This window comes from Hyperoodon ampullatus (genome assembly GCF_949752795.1).
Source record: "Hyperoodon ampullatus genome assembly, chromosome: 4".
In the NCBI taxonomy this organism is placed as follows: domain Eukaryota; kingdom Metazoa; phylum Chordata; class Mammalia; order Artiodactyla; family Ziphiidae; genus Hyperoodon; species Hyperoodon ampullatus.
The window spans coordinates 56,045,242-56,063,353 of record NC_136917.1 but is presented as its reverse complement, the minus strand read 5'-3'; the positions used below and the strand labels follow the sequence as shown (position 1 = coordinate 56,063,353).

General features: G+C 52.1%; 1 protein-coding gene across 1 annotated transcript; it reads right to left on the bottom strand.

Annotated features, from left to right (window-relative positions):
• Positions 1-4,287: 4,287 nt before the first annotated feature.
• On the bottom strand, positions 4,288-11,414 carry SPRY4 (sprouty RTK signaling antagonist 4; the record flags this gene model as incomplete). The annotated part of the gene is made up of 3 exons (XM_079704102.1): positions 11,359-11,414; positions 9,565-9,626; positions 4,288-5,234 (listed from the first exon to the last, which is right to left on the bottom strand). The coding sequence occupies exons 1-3, from the start codon at positions 11,403-11,405 to the stop codon at positions 4,288-4,290; spliced, it is 1,056 nt and encodes a 351-aa protein (XP_079560228.1). The 5' UTR covers positions 11,406-11,414.
• Positions 11,415-18,112: the final 6,698 nt, after the last annotated feature.

The window sequence follows — 18,112 nt, the reverse complement described above, 5'->3', positions numbered from 1 at the left end:
AAAAGCCCAACGTTCCTTGTGATTGGCATATGAATCGAAAATAGATCATCTGAGAAGTGGCTGCATGGTGGGGAGATAGAGGGATAGATAGATGGAAGGTGCACTGGAAAGGCCGAGGCAAGTCATGTAATAGATGCAAGTCTTTAGAGGTCAGAGGGGACGGGTGTTGTGCAATATGCACCAATCTAGTGAAAATAAGGAAACTGCCAAGGGCTTTTGTATTTGCCTTCTGTAAGCCTGTAGGTGTAGGTACATGAAAATCTGCTTGGGGGCACCAAGGCTAAAAGGAGAGTTGCAGAATTTTTGTCAAATGGGCAGGTCAGATGAACCTCTCCCACTTCCCAGTTTTGCTGTCCATCTGTTAACAATGCACCCTCGTGTAGGAGGAGGGCTTGCCAGAGGATTTAGCATCTGGCAGGATTCAGCTTCATAAGAAAGTGAAGCTTTCCTCCACCGACTCTCAGGTCATCCTAGAGGCAGGACAAGGGCCAGGAGCCCTCTCCCCCTGCCTCTTTGTCTGCCAGAGCTTGGCTACTCATTTCCATTTGTTCTTTGACAAATGAGGCACCTTGCTGGGTGAAGATGTTGGGAGTGTGAACACACAGACACACAGAGAAACGGCAGTCCTGTGTATATTTAACAATATATATTTATATATATTTTCTAGATCAGTACATTCAGTTTTTAACTTGCTTTTTCTTCACAAACAGAAGAACTCTTACAATAGTAGACTTTCTAAAATAAATACTATTAAAATAGAGCTTCAAAATAAATATTCTATACAAAGGAAACCTTCTGTGGTAACTTTTGATGTGGGGTGAGAAGGGGTTACAGTGAAGAGGGAAAATGTGCCAGGGTGGGACCCTTGAACAGCTTTTCTGTTTGTAACATGAAACCAAACCGTGGGGCAGTGAGAAGAGAAAGCAAGATAAGACACCACAGTTACCCACAGCAAAAAATGGCAGCGTAAGATTTGTCATCACCTGTCACAGTAAGCAGACGGCATGAAAATGCTTCCTGGAGGCATGAACCAGAAGGCCAGTGAAGTCTGCGGGATGCCCTAGTGACTTGCACAGTGCCAAGTTGTGCTGCCTACACCCCACCGGACATCTCCTGGGGCAGCACAGAGACCATGAAGGTGACGGGATCTGGATGCTGGTCCCAGCCCACACTTTCCACACTTGGACTCATCATAATCTAACTGGGCCTCGCTCGATGCCCAACAGGGATGCACGCAGACTCCAGAACGCGGAAAGAACCAGGTGCATCATGTGATGGTCTTCCAACTCGGTCAGCTGTGAAGGGCCCATATCAATAGCAGGGACTGGCCTTGACTCCTCCCAGCCAGGGACCTTCAGGAGCCTTGGTTGTACCCCATCATCTACCTGCGAGGGCTGGGCTCTCGTAGACCCAGTTCCCAGGGTGCCGGCTGGAGTGTTGGGCCTTCACAAACCCACCCTTGAGGGGAAGCAGCCTTGGCCCCTTAGGACAAGCATCCTGGACCCAGGTTTGTGGATCCCACCCCCAGTTCCAGGCAGAACCACCAGCCACCCCAGGTCAAACAGAAGTGGGAAGCAGCTGGCACTTTTCAAAAAAAGGTCAACATGAGACATAATCCAGCCAAGCAAGCCATTGGTGACAGGACACGCAACCAGCCAGAAGCAGCCACAGAAATGTGTCGTGTTTCCGAAAGCTTGGTCCCTCAGTGGCCCTTGACTGGCCCCCGGGGGCCATGGGCAAGCCAGTTTTATTTTTTCTTTTTGCCAAGAAAAACATGCCGAGGGACAGCTATGCAACAAAGTTGGGTGAACCAAAGCTGAGCACACAGGACACAGAGAGTTCTGCAGACATCCATCTAGCAGGGTAGATGCAAACCAAAAAGAACAAGCCAAAACAGGGGGAAGGGACAAAAGAAAGCCAAAACCCAGAAAAATTCATGTTTATAACTATATACACAAAAAGTCAGGGTTCAGGAGGCTGTTTGCCAGGTAACAGGGTCTATGTAGATAGAGACGGTGGAGCAGGGGTAAATGAATGAATGTATGTATGTATGTATGTATGTATGTATGTATGTGTGTGTGTGTATGCACAGCTTATGTAAATCAATTCTCCACAGAATGGGCGTGTAGAACTCCAAAGATCACCAAAGTGCAACTTGCCACTGGGTCAAGTTTCCCATGGAGACATTTGAGGGAGGGGCTTTGGGAAAAGTTCTGAGGTCTCACCAAGAGAGGACGTGTGCCCTCTTTTTAGGGGTAACCTCTGCACACCTGTTCTGAGGAAAACATCTCCAGTCCCTTCAGTACACATCTGATACATTCAATTAGGATAAGTGGTTGGCTGAATGTGTTTTTTCTACCATTCCCTCTGATTTGTGCAAGAACATCCATACATCCATCACGACTGTGGCAAAGGTAGCTACAGGAATCAGCCTTAGAAAACGCAGATGCAGTATTTCATATTTGCCTTTTACAAGCCAGCATGTTATATAAATAAAGCCTAAAATAACAAGACCCTCCCCTCCTTTCCACCAGTCAATAAATACCTACGGTTACAATTAACTTATTCTAAAACATAAGATGTTACTACTAGTCTTCAAGAAGGAAAAAAAAAAAAAGTCCTTGAGAAGCACTGGGTGCATGACCATCACAGCTACCTGCCTCCTTGCCTCCTTCCTGGAGGCTGTTCTGTTCCTACAGAACAAACTGGAAATGCTACAAACGCTGTGCCTAGTGCACTTCCAATATCACCTGGGGTAGCTTTTCTGACCCAGACTACTTCCTCTCATGGGGGGAAAGAGAGGGAGGCACAAAATACCACACTAAGCAAAAACCCCGCACAATAGCTAGGGAGGAAGGACCGGACACACTACAGCTTTTGCATGCAACAAGTACCTACCCACCGGACGAGCTGCACTTTCTGAGTCCTTTAGCACCTTGAGAGAAAGAGTTGCTACGTCTTTGGGGGCTGTTGGGAGGGGCTCATGTAGCCACGCACAGAAGCAGGGCTCAATCCCAAAAGCCCCCGGAGAATCTTTCCCCCACCCGCATTCTTCTGACTCCCCCGCCAGGGCTTTCTAACACTAAAATAGACTCTTTTTTCATCATCTGTCTATTTACATTAAAGATACAGACACTGTACACAAAAGGCTATGACAGCAAGCAGCAGAATCAAGAGAGAAGAAACCCACACCCAGCTCGCCTCAACTCTCACTCTGCCAATGGGAGGTGCTGCCTCTCTTCTTTGCTGTTAAAATCCTCTTCTTGGTGGGGAGGGGGATTGTGTTCCTTGAGGTTGCTCGCCCCCCAGATTTTGAAATCAGCCCTTCCTGGGGGTGGCCCAAAAGGAAGCAAGTGTTTTACTATTATTTCTTAAAACACCGTTAGCATCTGGTTTAATGATTCTATAAAAACATAATGACTGGATCCAGAGACCACAGCCTCAGACTCATTGGCAAAATGCTATTTGGTCTCGAATTTGCCGCCCTGGCCTTCTCTACCCATAAAGTTTCTGGAAAAGATCTGAGTAGAGAGAACTTGGGACACGTAGCGGGCGGGTGAGTCTGTGACCCAGTAAGAGCCGAAGGACGGTGTTATGAGTGGAACACCCCCAAGAGTTAGTGAGGAAGCTGGAAGGGAGAAAAGGTACTGTGCAGTGGTTCCTAAATCCATCCGTGGCTCCGGCCAGAGCGAGGAACGAAGGGGGGGCTCCCACGTATATACAACAGGGATCGCCAGGGTCTACACCTTCCCCAAGATGTCGGGGCAAACCGGGGAAGAGGCTGGGAGAAGGTATAGACGGCAAAACTCCAAGGGTCTTCTTCCAAGGTCCCCTGGCCGCTCAGTTACCGATTCCTCCCAGGCAGCCAGAGAGAATGCAAAAGAGCGGGGAGGGAGAGAGGGAGGGAGGAGGAGGGCTGGGAAGGCATTCAAGCAGCTGCAACTTCCGGATATGTGTCCACATCTGTGTTCCATCTTCTGAAAAAGAAAAATCGCCCCCAAACCACACCACGCCCCTGCCACTATCTGTTTCACACAAAGTTCCAGGACCCTGAAAAAAAAAAGACAAAAAAAACCCCCCCAAAGTGCTTCTTCATCCCTTTGGGGAAGAGAAGGATGGGTGATTGTGGTCTCTGTTTCTTCAGAAGCTGGGGGTAGGGAGTGTGGGCAGACTGGCAGGGTCAGCCTGAGGATGCTAAAACCTCTGGCCTCGCTGTGGTGGTCCCCTCTCAGGTGTGAGAAGGGAACCAAGTTTCCAGGGGGAAGCGCCGGGACTTGACCCGAGGTGTCAGAAAGGCTTGTCGGGTCTGCTGGCCTTGGCGTCCCCGGCGGCTGCCTTGCAGATGACGCTGTTCGTGTGCTTGCAGCGGCATCCGGGGCGGCGCAGGCGGTCATAGCCGCGCTGGGCCAGCTTCACGCAGCCGGTGGCGGGCAGGTAGCAGAGCAGGCAGGGCAGCACCAGGGAGAGGGCGCCCATGAAGGACCAGCGGGCGCAGCAGTTTGAGCGCGAGCAGGAGCAGGGGTGGTCGGCGCAGGAGCCCTCATCGTCCTCGTTGGTGCAGTGGTAGAAGACGCCCTGCACCAGGCACATGCAGGTGCCATAGTTGACCAGCGTCTGGGCGGAGCACAGGCACTCCTGGTTGCAGACCCAGCAGGAGGGCAACGTCCGGGGGGACGCGCACTCCTTGCACTTACACTTCCCGCAGGCCTCGCACAGCAAGAAGTGCTTGTCCAGCTCTGGGGGGACGGCCGGGCCCTTGAGGTCCAGTGGCTTGCAGTGGATGGCCTTGGGCTGGATGCGCACGGCCCTCGGGGAGGCCTGGTCAGCCACGGGCGGGGGTGCCATGTGGTCTAAGAGGCGCTGGTCAGAGGACGTACTGCTGCTGCTGCTCACAGAGCTGGGGCGCCCGCTGAAGGAGATCCAGTGGTGGGTGATGTCCTGGTCACAGCGGGCGGGTGTCAGGGCCAGCTCTGGGGCTCCACCCCGGGTCCGCTTGGGGCCGGTGGGGGGTGCCAGGCCAGGATTGTCGATGTAGTCGTTCTCCACGTGGCTGGTCTTCATCTGGTCGATGGGGAGAATGGTGAGGGGGTGCTGGAGCCGGCCGTGGGCCATACGGCTGTCCAGAAGGGGCTGGACCATGACTGAGCTGGGAGTCAAGGGGACACTCTGTGGGATCGGGGGCTCCATGGGGCCAGAGGTCCTGGGCTGTGCAGAGAAACAGGCTTCTAGGGGCCCTGGAGTCGGGGGCGGAAGAGAGAATGGATTCCAGGCATCAGTATGTGGCCTGTTAACACCCCCACCCCCACCCCCCCGTCAGGTCCTTGGGAGCCCAAATGAAATGGGAACTGGAATTCCTTTGGTGGACTCTCCAGCATTATGGCTTAGATGATTAATAATGACAGCAACAACAATAGTAAGTGGTAGAAATAACTTATTTAGTACTTACTATGTGCCAGGGACTCTTCTAAGCACCATATTTATTACGTCATTGACTCTTCACAATAAACCTAAAATGTAACTACTATTATTATCCCTTTTCTAGTTACAGGAAACTAATGTTCAAAGTAACTTGTCCACAGTCACACAAAACCATCAGTAGCAGAACTAGTGCTCAAACCTGTGCCGTCAGAGTTCATTCTTATAACCCCCATGAAACATGCTCCTGATTTAAGACAGATACAGCTTAGCAGTTATAAACACAGGCTCCGGAATCAGATCCAAGTTCAAATTCTCACCTCTGCCTAGCAGTGTTACTGTGAATGAGGTTCTTTAACCTCTATGCCTTAGTATTTTCATTTGTAAAATGGGTTCTTGTGAGGACTAAATGAGAAAATGCGTATCTAGGACCTAGCATTTTGCCTGACACACAGCACATACTCTAATTTATCACCATCCCAGAGAGCAACAGTTTAGATTTCCTGAGCACTAATAAGTACGACTAATAAGTACTAAGCGTTGTGCTGAGTGCTGAGGATGTGGTGACCATGACAGACAGTCCCTGTATGCTCCCATGTAGTTTATCAGCTGGATAAACAAAAGCCTTTATTTCAGATAATCACAAGAGAAGGAAGAGCTGTATCGGATGCCTGCACATCCAGGACATTAACTTATTACCACTGCTTCTAAGAGCAGCAACATCTAGTGGCTAATAACCCCTGGGTAGGTGCACCTCTGACAACTTGGATGGGAAATCCTCCCGAGGGGCACTCACATCACCCATTGCCAAGTGCTGAGCTGAACATTCAGCCTAAATGCTATTTACTAGAATAGCTAAGCCAACCCTGGATCAGTTTCTAATTTCACCGAGAGAGTGCAATTTTAAGTTGGAATCCGGCCAGAGATTCAACTGCAGTGCCTGACACGGAACCCCAGGAAGTCACTTAAATCAAAGAGCGGAAACGGCTTGGTTCAAATTTAGAAAGTGCACATTGTTTTCTATTAGAAGTGCCATTTCCTCGCCTGCTGACCTTTACATTCAGAATTCGGCTAGAGATCAATTTAAAGAAATAGCAACAGAGGCCAAGACCTCTGCCCAAGGGGCACGATTTGGAATCCCAGAGAAAGAGTAGACTCTGGGAAGATTCCACCGAGCTTGGGAGTGGGGGACAGAACAGATAGCCAGGGTTCGGATAAAAGGGGAAGATAACCACCTTTGGGGGAAAAAAAAAAGAAAAAAAAAGACCATTGGATTAACGTGCTATGGGATGGGGTTTCGGTAAATGCTTTTTCAGGACGCTAATGATGTTCTAATTTGGAGAGCTGACCCTGTACCTCCGTTATTAGGTTCACCTTGCCTCAAAGGTGATGCCTAAGAAGGGGATGTGGATAGGTTTCCCTTCCAGTTCTAACCCTGTATCCCTCCAGACTTGGGACACAGCTGGTCATCCCAGTATTCCAATCACAGGAGAATGACACCTGCCCCGAGTGACACATCCATTCTTATCAATGTCTATAGTAAAGAATGAAGAGAGAAAAAAAAGGCATTCAGGGCAACTCTGTATTATACTTCCCCTGCTTGGAGACAACAGTTTGATCAGAAATGGTTAAATTGGGGAAGGGCCTCCTTAGATGCTTTCCAGCCTGTCTGAAATATAGAGCTAGGTCTAGATGCGAAGTTCATGAAGTAGATGAATGGGAGCTTATCCACAAGGTTCTCATCTGTATACTGCAAAAAAAAAAAAGCATTAAGTCTTTTCTGCAAGGTTCATTGCTCAGTCAACTGATATTTCCCCTTCGCAAAGGCATGAACTATGGGCTCATGAACAAGGGCTTTGCTCCCACGGTCCTATCTACTTAAGAGAGATTTCTGTGCATAGTTTCTCCCATCTCAGAGGACGTCTGCCTAGAGGTAGCCTGCCTCCTGCCTCTGTGTTCCCTCAACATGTCAGGAGAGCATCGTCTTCAAAGAGGAGACTTCCCCATGGCAGAGTTAGACTTAAGTGTCTGGCAGGTGTGCCACCAAGAGATAGTATCTGCCAAGGCAGACTCCTTTGGGGATCCCGGGGTCAGGGCTGGATGGGGGGGATGTTAGTTAAAGCATTCAGAGAGAGAAGTTTTGCCAAGGATCAAGATGGCCACGGGGCAGAACTTCAGGGGATGCTACCTCAGCCCACTTTATTCTTTGCAGGCACTCCAAAGCCTTGCTTCTAGAATAAGTGGGTTTGGGGTCAAGAGAAGAAGGTTAGGAGCCCCGGGTCCCAGACCTTTGCCTGGAGGAAAAGGTGTGACTAGGCAGAAGAATGGAAAATGCTGACAGAGGCACAGGAGATGACTCTGGTGCCAGCCAAGAGGTGCCTCAGCCAGAACCCCCAACCAGGACAAAGACAACGTGATTCCCTTATTCCAGAAGCTCAGGTCACAAATACTCAGGGTCCTGCCAACAAAATGTCAGTGGTAGTTTGAAGGTTGTATTGTCCCATGTAGTTGGGCTTTTTGCCTCTTAGGACTAGGATTGGGACTGGCCATGCTGTGGGTACTCCCCCTCCCCTATACTGTTTATCCACTCTCCTTCCCCTGATTCTATTCCTGGGGTTCTATAAGAACGGGCACGCTTTCTATGGAGGAAGCAAAAGGCATGGGCAATGCTTGGGGATTTTAATAGGCCCTGGAATCACAAGGCAGATTCATGGAAAAAGTCCCATGGAAAAATCCCACCAGGAAGCCAGGGTGGGAGCAGCGCCTGCAGGCGATGGAGATATTGGCATTAGCAGGCTCCCATCACCCTCCAGAGGCAGCTGTCAACATCTGGGCCTGCACTCAGGGCCAGACATGGGGGTGGGAGCTCAGTCCACGATGACTCAGCTCTCTTGGGACATGCTGTATCCAAGATGGCTCCAGCAGGCATATTCTAAAATGCATCTTCCCTATCATAACCCTGATGGAAGATGCCTTCCGGCCACCAGGGGCTCAGTTGTACCACTCCAACCTTTTCAGGCTTCATGGCCTCACCTCCCAATTAGCCGGGACCCTCCGCAGGAGGGTGGAATTCATTTGGCTGACAAGAAAAACAACTTCCCGATAGCCTGTTTGATAACCCCTCAACACAGCTAAATGGTGTCTCAAAACCCCCCAAGTCCTCGGCTTAGAAGATTGATCTCTACTCACTGGGACACACCCACCCTCCAGTCTGAGCAACGCTGCCGAACTTAAGTGCAGTTTAATATGTACTCTGCTTCCCCTGCAAGGAAGGAAGAGATTTATAATACAAATAGGAGAGAGGAGGCTTTGCCTCATTTATGCTGTTTGGGAGACTCATGGCCAATTTGGAAGACTGTGGACAGAGAAACAAAGCCAGCAGTCCACTCAGCCAGAGAAGCACCTCTATCAAATTTTAGGTGGCAGCCTTATGGATTAGCATGAGGAAGGGAAACTTTTACCTCCATTCCAACCTTCTAATAATAATTAATAATTAGGGAAGCAGCAAGCATTTATGAAACATTTCTTGGTGTCAAGCTCTATGCTAAATACTCAATGATTTTCTCCTTCAATCCTCACCATCACCTTGGAGGATAACACCCATTTTGCAGAGGAAGAAGTGGAAGAACAAAGGGTCATAGAGCGGGCAAGTGGTCAGGGCAGGATTCGAACCCAGGTAGCAGAGGCTCCAGAGGCTGCAACTTCAGCCCTGCGACCCTGACTTGCAATAACTTCTGGGTTTTCATGGAAGGGCACGGAAGCACCCTTCTCTCTTATAGCCATGAACTCCGCCAGTCTCCCAGGTCTGCCACCAGCCCTCAGGGAACCTCATCCGGCCATCTTCGGGTTCTTACCCAACCAGCCTGGAAAGGAAGCCAGACAGGGCTGACATCAGACTGGCCCCCACTTAGGGGAATTTTCAGTGTGGAAAGCAGAGGCTGGGGGGTTGAAATCTGTCATTAAAGGAAGGGTCAGAGCGCAAGACATCTTCACTTCCATTTTCTTTGGCATCCCTTTTGTCACCTCACACACCCCCATTTTTCTAAGAGTTTTCATAAGCTCAAATGGGTCTCATTTGTAGGATCTCACCACAAAGCAAAGTCCCTAAAAGGAAAGCCTAGAGTGGGCGGGAATCCCATCTCCTCCCACCTATAAAGCTGAACTTAAGGGTCCCTAGGGCACGTTCATGGATGCGGCTCCCTGGTCCAGGTCTGTGGGGAAGGGAAGGAGGAGCTAGGGTAAAAGGAAGGCAGAAGAAGAGAGTCCTAGAATACTGAATCAGCAGGATATCGAAAAGCCCAGAGCACACTGCCCTGTATTTGCGGCTTCGTCTGTGAGCCTGACACTGCATGTGTACCTGTGGGGAAGGGCTGAGCATCAAGGCGGCAGACAGCTCAATGCAGGCTGGCTGGAAAGAATCAAGAGGCATGTTAAATGTCTGTTCCACCCATCCACCCGTTCCCCTGGACTTATCCCACGGAGAGGAGTTGGGAAATATTAGGAAAACCTGACAGTTGTACTTTGAAAACTACAGGTCAGCTAATGCCAAACTGGCAAGGGGCTCTGAATGAAAGGGCAGTTTCTGCACTGCCCCATTCAGTCCCAGCAGGTGCCTTCAGGGAAGGCTGTTTAAGCCTTTAACAGCTCAGAGAAAAAGGTCTCTAGGCTTCATGAGAGCCCGCCCACCAGTATCTACCACTCTCGCTTGGGTTCTTTGGTACAACACTCCAGTTTAGTTCATTAAGCTCCAACTAAATAATGACTTATTGCTTCAAAAAGACTTTTTAAAGGGGGGGAAGGGGGATGAGGGAAGCCAGGGACTTGCCTTCCCTACACCCCACTGAGGGAGACAATCTCTGCTGCAAATAAAGCATTTAGGCAGCTGGATTTGCCTGAGAAACCTTGTTCCTCCCTGCCACCCACCACTAGCACTAAGGAGCTGACCTCTGGTCATAACCTGTCAGAGATCACAAAAGCAGCTGCTTTTCCTCACGTTGTCCCATCCCCAGTTATCAGTTCCCAACCCTTTTCTCTTCTTTTTCCACAACCAGCTGAGCTCCAAAACCCCAGTGCTAGGGTGAGTGGGAGAGGTCTTGCTGTACTTTGGCTCTGGGCTATTCTAACCGGCTACACATTTTGGAATTGTTGTCTGCTCAGATCCCCTTAAAGAGGGATTAGAAGTCAAGAGTGAGAAAAGAATGGGGCTAGAAGAAGTCTGTTAACTACTGGTACAGTTGGGGAACCACTGGCCCACATCAAAGTTTGGGGTGGGGGACCAGAAATCTAAACCCCAGGGGAGGACCCCCCTTCTCACTGACACCAAGATCATTTTATTTGTCTCACCACCCTCCACTAAGAATTGGACTTACAATAATAGACTTTAGCTTACTCCTGGGATGGGGCAGGAAATGACTCCCCCTTCCCCCCAATCAGAAAGAGACAAGGGAAACCACTTTTCTGCAAATGGCCACCTGCCCCAGAAGGGCCCCTTCCCTCCTCCGTGAGATCCAGCACATCTGTGCTCCCTCCCCGGTGCCCTTGCTTCCTCCACCAACTGTCCTTGGAAAGAACAATCGTGATCACAGCTGAACGGTGGAGCCTCTTAAACCCAGCCACATGTCCCGGATACATCCCCAGCCTTGTCAGCTGTCCGGATCTGCAGGGTGGCCCCAGGCCCCCTCGAGAGCTAAGCATCCTCCGCCTCTTACATCACACAGCACCCCACATCTCCTGTGGAGGAAGGGGCTCCCTTACAACCAAGCCGTCCTTAGTAGGCACCCAGTAGTAACAAGGGGCACAGCCCCAGCCCTGCACACTTGCTAGCTGCTCAGCTGGCCCTGGCCCCTCGGGAGGAGTTTCTTCTCCCCACTCTGCAGATGGGGAGACTAAGGCCCAAGCTTAGCACATTTCCTAGCCCCTCATCTGCTTTGACCCAGCCCCTACCTTGGTCTGGAAGAGGTAATACAGTCTTCGGTTATGTTGCCCTTCATCACCTTCTTCCTTTGCCTTTTTTGAGAGAGTAAAAATATGTTCCAATGAGTCACTGCTTTCCCTTCTGTCAGGTAGATCCAAGTTGACCGTGAGATGGAACCTTCTCCACTCTTGCCATGTCGACATCCTAAATCCAAAATTTTTCATTCTATCCCTAGATCCAGAGGTTTTCCTCACAAGGGAACTTCCACCTCAGTAGGGCCCAGATGACAGACAACTCTGGATGCAGAACCACATTGAATGCCGTAACTTTCTAAGAACACTGACCTTCTCTGAAGAGAAGGGGCTCCTTTCTAAGCCTCCTGGTACCATCACCCGGGCCCTACCCAAGAGGATGGCCCGGGGAAAGGAAAATGCTCGTGGGGGCCGGAAGATGTCACATGAAGGGACTAACAGCATCAGACACTGGAAGAGAATCCCACACAAAGTATTTATACTTTGGTGATACCAAAGTATTAAACCCCAGAGCAACACACCTCAAGGGCCATTTCAGGAGGTGTTAATGGGTGTTTTTTCCTCCCTTAGTTTTAAAATCACTGACTTTCAAATTCTGCGCTGAAAGGCTGCCTTCATTGGTTTTTCAAGTCAGCCAAACCTCTGGGCAGAGGCAATGTCAGGTTTAGCAGAGTGGGGGGGTGGAGTTCCAAAGAGCCCGTCTCTCCACCTATTCTGGAAGGATGAAAACAAAAATGACATCTGCGAGCTCCAAATGCCCTCAGCCTCTGCCCTGCTTTAACCAGGAATCATACTATTCCATGTGATCAGTCTCTTCCCACCTCGCCCTACCAAAGCTTTAAGGAGGTGTTACCATTTCAGAGGGTAATTTGGTAAAGGTCATGGGAATGAGCAGGAGACCACTTACTCTAGAGTTCAGAATCTAAAAAGGAAGATAACCAAGAGACGTTTTTAAAGTCTTCCTCATCATCTTCCTCATCAAGCTGACCAACATTTGTCCATCAAGGAGATTTCAGAAATCTGCCACCAAAATGCCCCCTTCCCAGTACTGGCCACGCAGCTCAGTTGGTCAGGATGTGCACTGCTCATATTAGAATTCGTCTGGAACCTTCTGGCAAGTGAGGACCCTCCCAAGGGCTATAGGAAAGAGAGAAAATTTGATTTCACACTGGACACATCTATAACTTCTTTCCCACCCTTCTGCTGAAAGAGAGAGAAGGAGACAGAGAAAGAGAGAGGGAGAGAGAGAGAGGGCTGGGGTGGGGGTGGGGAGGGCATTGTCAATGGCTGCCCTCCCTTTCCTAGTCCTCCCCACACCCACACACTAAGAGAAAAACTGAAACTTTCAGATGTTTATGCTCCATTCCTATGAAGATCCGGGGGAACTCTAAACATTGTGAAATCACCAGTGCCATATTGGGTAGGGTCTCAGGCCAGACCGAGCTTATTAAGAGATTGATAAACCCACATTTCCTAAATGCTCTGGGCCTTCACCTGCCAGCTTTGTATCCCCCAAGAGGCTCAGAGAGAGTGGAGAGCCTTGGTCAGCTAACCAGACAGAGATGCACTTGCTCTCACCCCTCCCCAAAATGGAGAGAATCATGCCACTGGTTTGGAAGCAGGAAAGAGGGGGTTCACACTGGGTCTGGGCACCCCACCGAACCCACAACCTTCCTTTCATCGCGAATCATGCTGGGGTTGCGGGGGGGAAGTGGTCTCTGAGCCTTGATGGGCCAGAAGGCAGCCTTCTGCCCTCATCCAGGCCTGGCAATATGGATACCCATCCAGCAGCTGGTGCAAGAGGCAGCCAGCAGCTCTTCCCTCTGCCCACCATCCAGCCTCTCCAGCCCAGTTAGCTTCTCCCGTCCATCGCTCAAGCCCATCAAGCCATGCAACCATTTTCCGCCTCTCCTGCCTCCTCTGCCCACAACCCCCAGCCCCCAATCAAAGAAAATTGAGAAACCGTCTTCTTGCACAAGAGCAGCTACTGTCTAAATGCTTTTTGATGGTCTGTATGGAGGGGAAACTGGGCAAAGCCCTGGTCCCAGTGATGGAGCCAAGCTCCAGCTGTCCTGGCTGGCCAAATTTGCCCTCACCCCCCTTCATTGCCCCCACAGGCTTGGCGATTCAGAATTTTCAGAACGTACCGTCTCTATCCTTCTCTCTTCTCGGTGATGTCAAGCCTGGTACCACCAAGAAGGAAGGAGAGAAAGCGGGAGCCTTATCTCTCCTACGCACGCAGCCTCTTCCTCCAGCTCCCACACGCCCGGCGTTATGGAAACGCACCTTCAGCCCCTACCCACAGCCCCAGCGCGGCCCGGGGGCCCCGGGACCTGGCACAGCTCGGTGCCCGGAGATAGGGAGGCACGAGGAGGCCGAGGAGCCTCGGGCCCTGCAGAGGCCGGGGAAGGAAAAGGCAACTGCAAGGCAGCTGCACAGCATAAAATGCGGCAGCAGAGCAAAGGTCAGACGGCGAGGAACCGCCTCGCCAAAGAGAGAGAGACAGCAGAAATGCCCAGTCCCGGCCAGCTCCGCGCTGACCATCGAGGGGGAGGCAGAAGGGAAGAAAACCCAGTCCCTCACGGCTCCGAAGGGGAAAGAAAAACCTACGTCGAGCATAGGCCGCTGCGGCGGGTTGGGGAGATCTACGGCAGAGCTGGCACCGTGGGCAGCGAGCCCGGGATGGGCGAGCCGCCCAGGGTTAGGGCGCCCGCCGGACCCAAGAGGTGGCTCCTGACGGAGCCTAGAGCCGCCTGTTACAGCGCCCGAGGCCGGTGGTGGCAGGAGGAAAAAGGCCAGGCCAGAAGCAAACTCCCGGGACACGCACGGAGCTTCCGAGTCGTAGAGAGTGGGGAAACCGTGCTTGGCAGTGTCCGGGGGTCGGGAACGCCGGTGCCAAGCTGTGAACACCCCCGGCGCCTTGCCGGCCCAGCCGAGGGCGTCAGGGAGCTGCGGCGCACCGCAGCGGCTCCAGGAGGCGCACGGAGAGGGAAGGAACATTGAGGCGCGCCTAGAAATAGCGCACCATTTGCCCCAGCCCGAGGGGGAGTCGCGTCGCGACTCAGAGAGGGGCAGCTTCACATCCCGAAGCCGGTCGGGGACTTACTTTGAGGAGCCGCAGAGTCACAAGCATTGCTCCACGTCTGTGTGAATTCCCGAACCCGAGTGGGTCGGACGCCGCTGTCCTCGCAGACGCCGGCCGGAGGAACCGGCACTGCTCCCTGCGCTCCTCAGCGCCAGCACCGCGCTGTCAGTCCCTCTCGCTGCCTCCGCGGCGATGTTGCAACCACTGCCTGGGAAAATGGCTTTTTTATGAATGGGAGGGAAGGGAGCTCCTGTGCGCACGCGCGCAGTTCGCGATTCTATGAATGGGTGGGCACAAGAGACCCCGCGCGCGCATGCGCCGCGCTCCTTTTTTTTATGAATGGGGGGCCGGAAAAGAACTTAACCCGTGATTGCTGGGGCTGGCTCTCGCTCCTCCAGGGGCCGTCGTTCTTTTACAAAGAGGGGTGGAGGTTGTTGTTGCCTTTTTTTTTTTTTTTTTTTTTTTCCTTTATGAATGGAGGGCGGCGGCGACTGCTGCAGCTGGCTCAGCTGCGCGGGCTGTACCCCCTCCCAGCCTGCGAGAGGAGGTAAAGGCCACCTTCACGCCACTGCGGGCCTGGGCTGGAACCGTCAGTGTTGCTGGGGGGCGGGGGGCGCACTGCGGCCTCAGGACCCTGGGCTGAGAGCTGGGTGGGGGAGGACACACCTAGATCTAGGGATTTCTACCCGCCGCAGGCAGTCGGGAGGGCGGGGGAACGGGAAGACCCCTGCTGAGGGCCTTCTCTTTCTCTAGACTAGGGGCGTCGGGGGGCGAGGGGTCTTGAAGCTGTGTTTACCAAAAATTAAGAAAATGGCAAACGTCCATATCAAAGAAGGGCGGAGTGGGGATTGCTGAGTGAATCTGGTTCCTTTCCTGAGGCTGAGTCTCCCTTGAGTAAGCGCAGACCACCCCTCCCCCCACTTCTTGGGTGTGGACAGCGACTGGGCCGAGGCCTCTTCCGGCTCTAGTACCCCCCAGGGTGATACTGGCTACTCAGCTAGAGACCTGGCTCTTGCCTGGCAGCGCCCCTTCCCCCCCACTCCAGGGTAATGTCCGCAGTGCCCCGGCGTCCGCCCGCCCTCAGCTGCCCTGGCTAGTGCTCCCCTCTCCGTGCGTTTCCCAGCCCTCACGGGACGCGGGCCTGAGGACCCTGTGTCCTCCGAAGGCCACAGCCCTTTGCTGCTGTAGGCGCCTCTCCCCAGCCACCCCTACTTGCGCCCCTCCGGGGAAGCGGGAGCGGCCGAGAATTGGCCAGGTGGATGGGTGGAGCCGTCCGCGCCGAGGATGCTGCCGGGGTGGCCACGGGATTAAATAACAACAGAGCCCTTGAGCCGCAGAGGAAATGGAAATGGCCGGGATCTTTTCTTTGCAGTTAATGATGGGGCGGCGGGGGCGGGGGGAGCGCATCAACCCTGGGCGGTGAAAAGAAAAGCCCCCGTCATTAGGCCTGTCTCCGGGAAGGCGGGGAGCCCTCGCAGCAGGCCCAGCTCCGCCCAGGAACGGTGGAGGCTGTAGCCTCCGGGGAGTCCGGGTAGGGGGTGGCTTTGATGCGGGGGTAAGAGCTGGGCCAGGGTCTGAATCCCCTGTAAGGTTTGTCTTGATGGTGTTTTCACTTCACGGGGAGGTTGTGAGGCAGGTTTTTTCTTCCTACGCCACCATAGATACTGCGCTTGGCTGTTGTCAAGGGAGCCGATGAAAGGCTTCCAACCCAGGCCAGAGGTCTGGCCTTGGGCTGGATCTGGGGCTGGGGCTGGTGCTGGCGCTCTGGAGACAGGCAGAGGGAGAGACATTTTGCAAACCCAGACCAGAACCCAAGGTCACCGGGTCCAGGCTAAAATGGCTTCTCGCTACTCAAACGCACCTTTGCAGTGTGATTTCCTTACTCAGCTCCTGGGGGCAGAGCAGGCTCTCCCCCTACGAAAGCTCTGTCTTCCTTTCAGGGCCAAGACCTTACTTAATGCCAAGAGAAAAACTCTTTACTAGGACAATAGAGTATTTTACAGTTGTTCAGGTCTTCCCTTTACAGGCATCCAAGCTCAATATCATTATTCCTATTTGTCAGATGTAGAAATTGAGGCCAAGGGTCCCGCACCTGATAAATGAAAGATCTAATAAATGGTGGTGCTGGTTTTCTAGATCTTTGCAACCCGGATCTTTCTACTTTGCTACCACCCCATCTTCATATCACAAGCCTAAAAACCTGTTTCTTGCAAGTCACTTAAGCATGTTAAACAAGGAAAGTTGGAGCAGTGATTTTCCAGCCAGTGGTTGCTCATGGGCCTTGCTGGAACAAGTAAAAGGATAGGAATAAGGAAATCCTTTCTAAACTATGGAAGAAAGTCAAGATGAGGTAGGGGGTGGCTGTCCTGTGTCCTTAATTAGAGGAATTAGCCAAGAGACAGTGTTCCTTCCATTCCTGGTCTGTTCTCAGCTTTCCTGAAGGAGAAGTGAGGAGACCCCAGCTCTGGTGGGATGGTGGGACCATGAAGGAGCCCCCAGTCCTGAGCTGGGAGGAGTCTCTGATGCCTGAGCAGACTGTGACTCGGTGTCTGGGAGGGCACTGGGGACCATATTCCACTCTTCCTTGGAACCTAAGGAGAGGAGAGATTTGGGGGTAACTGTTATGAGAAATCCATCCATCCAGTCAGTCAGTCATTCATATATTCTGCCCTGGGGCCTGCCCTGACTCTGAGACCTTGGTGCTGAGAGACAGACAGCCCTCCCTGCCCTAGTGAAGCTCACAATTTGGGGGGAAGACAGACTATGCAATTTGCGTCTATGATAAGTGCTAGGAGGGAGATGGAAGCAGGATCTGAGGGTATGGGGAGAGCTGCGAAGGACCTGATTTTAATTTGGGCATCTGGGGGTCTCTTTCTGACAGGGGGCTGTGGTTATGAGTTGAGACTTGGAGACGGGAAGGCGTGACCTGAGGGAGGATGAGGGGACAGGTGGGGAGGCGTCTGCATGAGGACAGGCTGACGTGAAGGTGCCTGTGGGGAGGCCTCTCCGTGGCCGACACACTCTCGTTGTTTGTGTTTTAACCCTGTCTGCAGCCCAGGGGCCAGAGGTTGGGGGAGAGGGGACAGAGTGAAAGATGGTGGGGAATGCAAAGCATTCGTGCCTTCACAGTTTAACGGTACCACCTTCATTCTTTGGATTGAATGGCTGGTAGGCCTGTGCTGGATTTTTTTTTTTTTCCCTACTTCCTGTGACTTTGTTCATTCCAAAGCTGCCCTGTCTCTTCCCCAGGTATAACTCTTCTGCTGGAGGTGGACCCTAACGGCCCCGCATTCCTGCCCGTGCTAATTATAGTCGTTTCACCCTGTCCCCGTCTTCACCCCTACCAGATCGTGTACAGGGGAGTCCAGTGGCTTCAGTTCTGGGCTTTGCCCTCTTATCCAGCTGGGAGCTGAGTGCAGTGGGAGTGAGGAGAGGCAGGAATTCGAATTCAGTGGCAGACATTTATGGAGCATTTACTGTGTGCCATTCCTGTGCTCGGCCTGTTTTCATATGTCATGTAGCTTTAAAAAGCTGTGCTCTGGGTCTTATCTTCCCTCCTTTTCAGATAAGAAGTCACAGGCTCTGTTTTAATTATTTACTAATTCCACAAAACATTATTATACATCTCCTATGCATCAGGCACAGTGCCAGGTATTGGGTTTACAG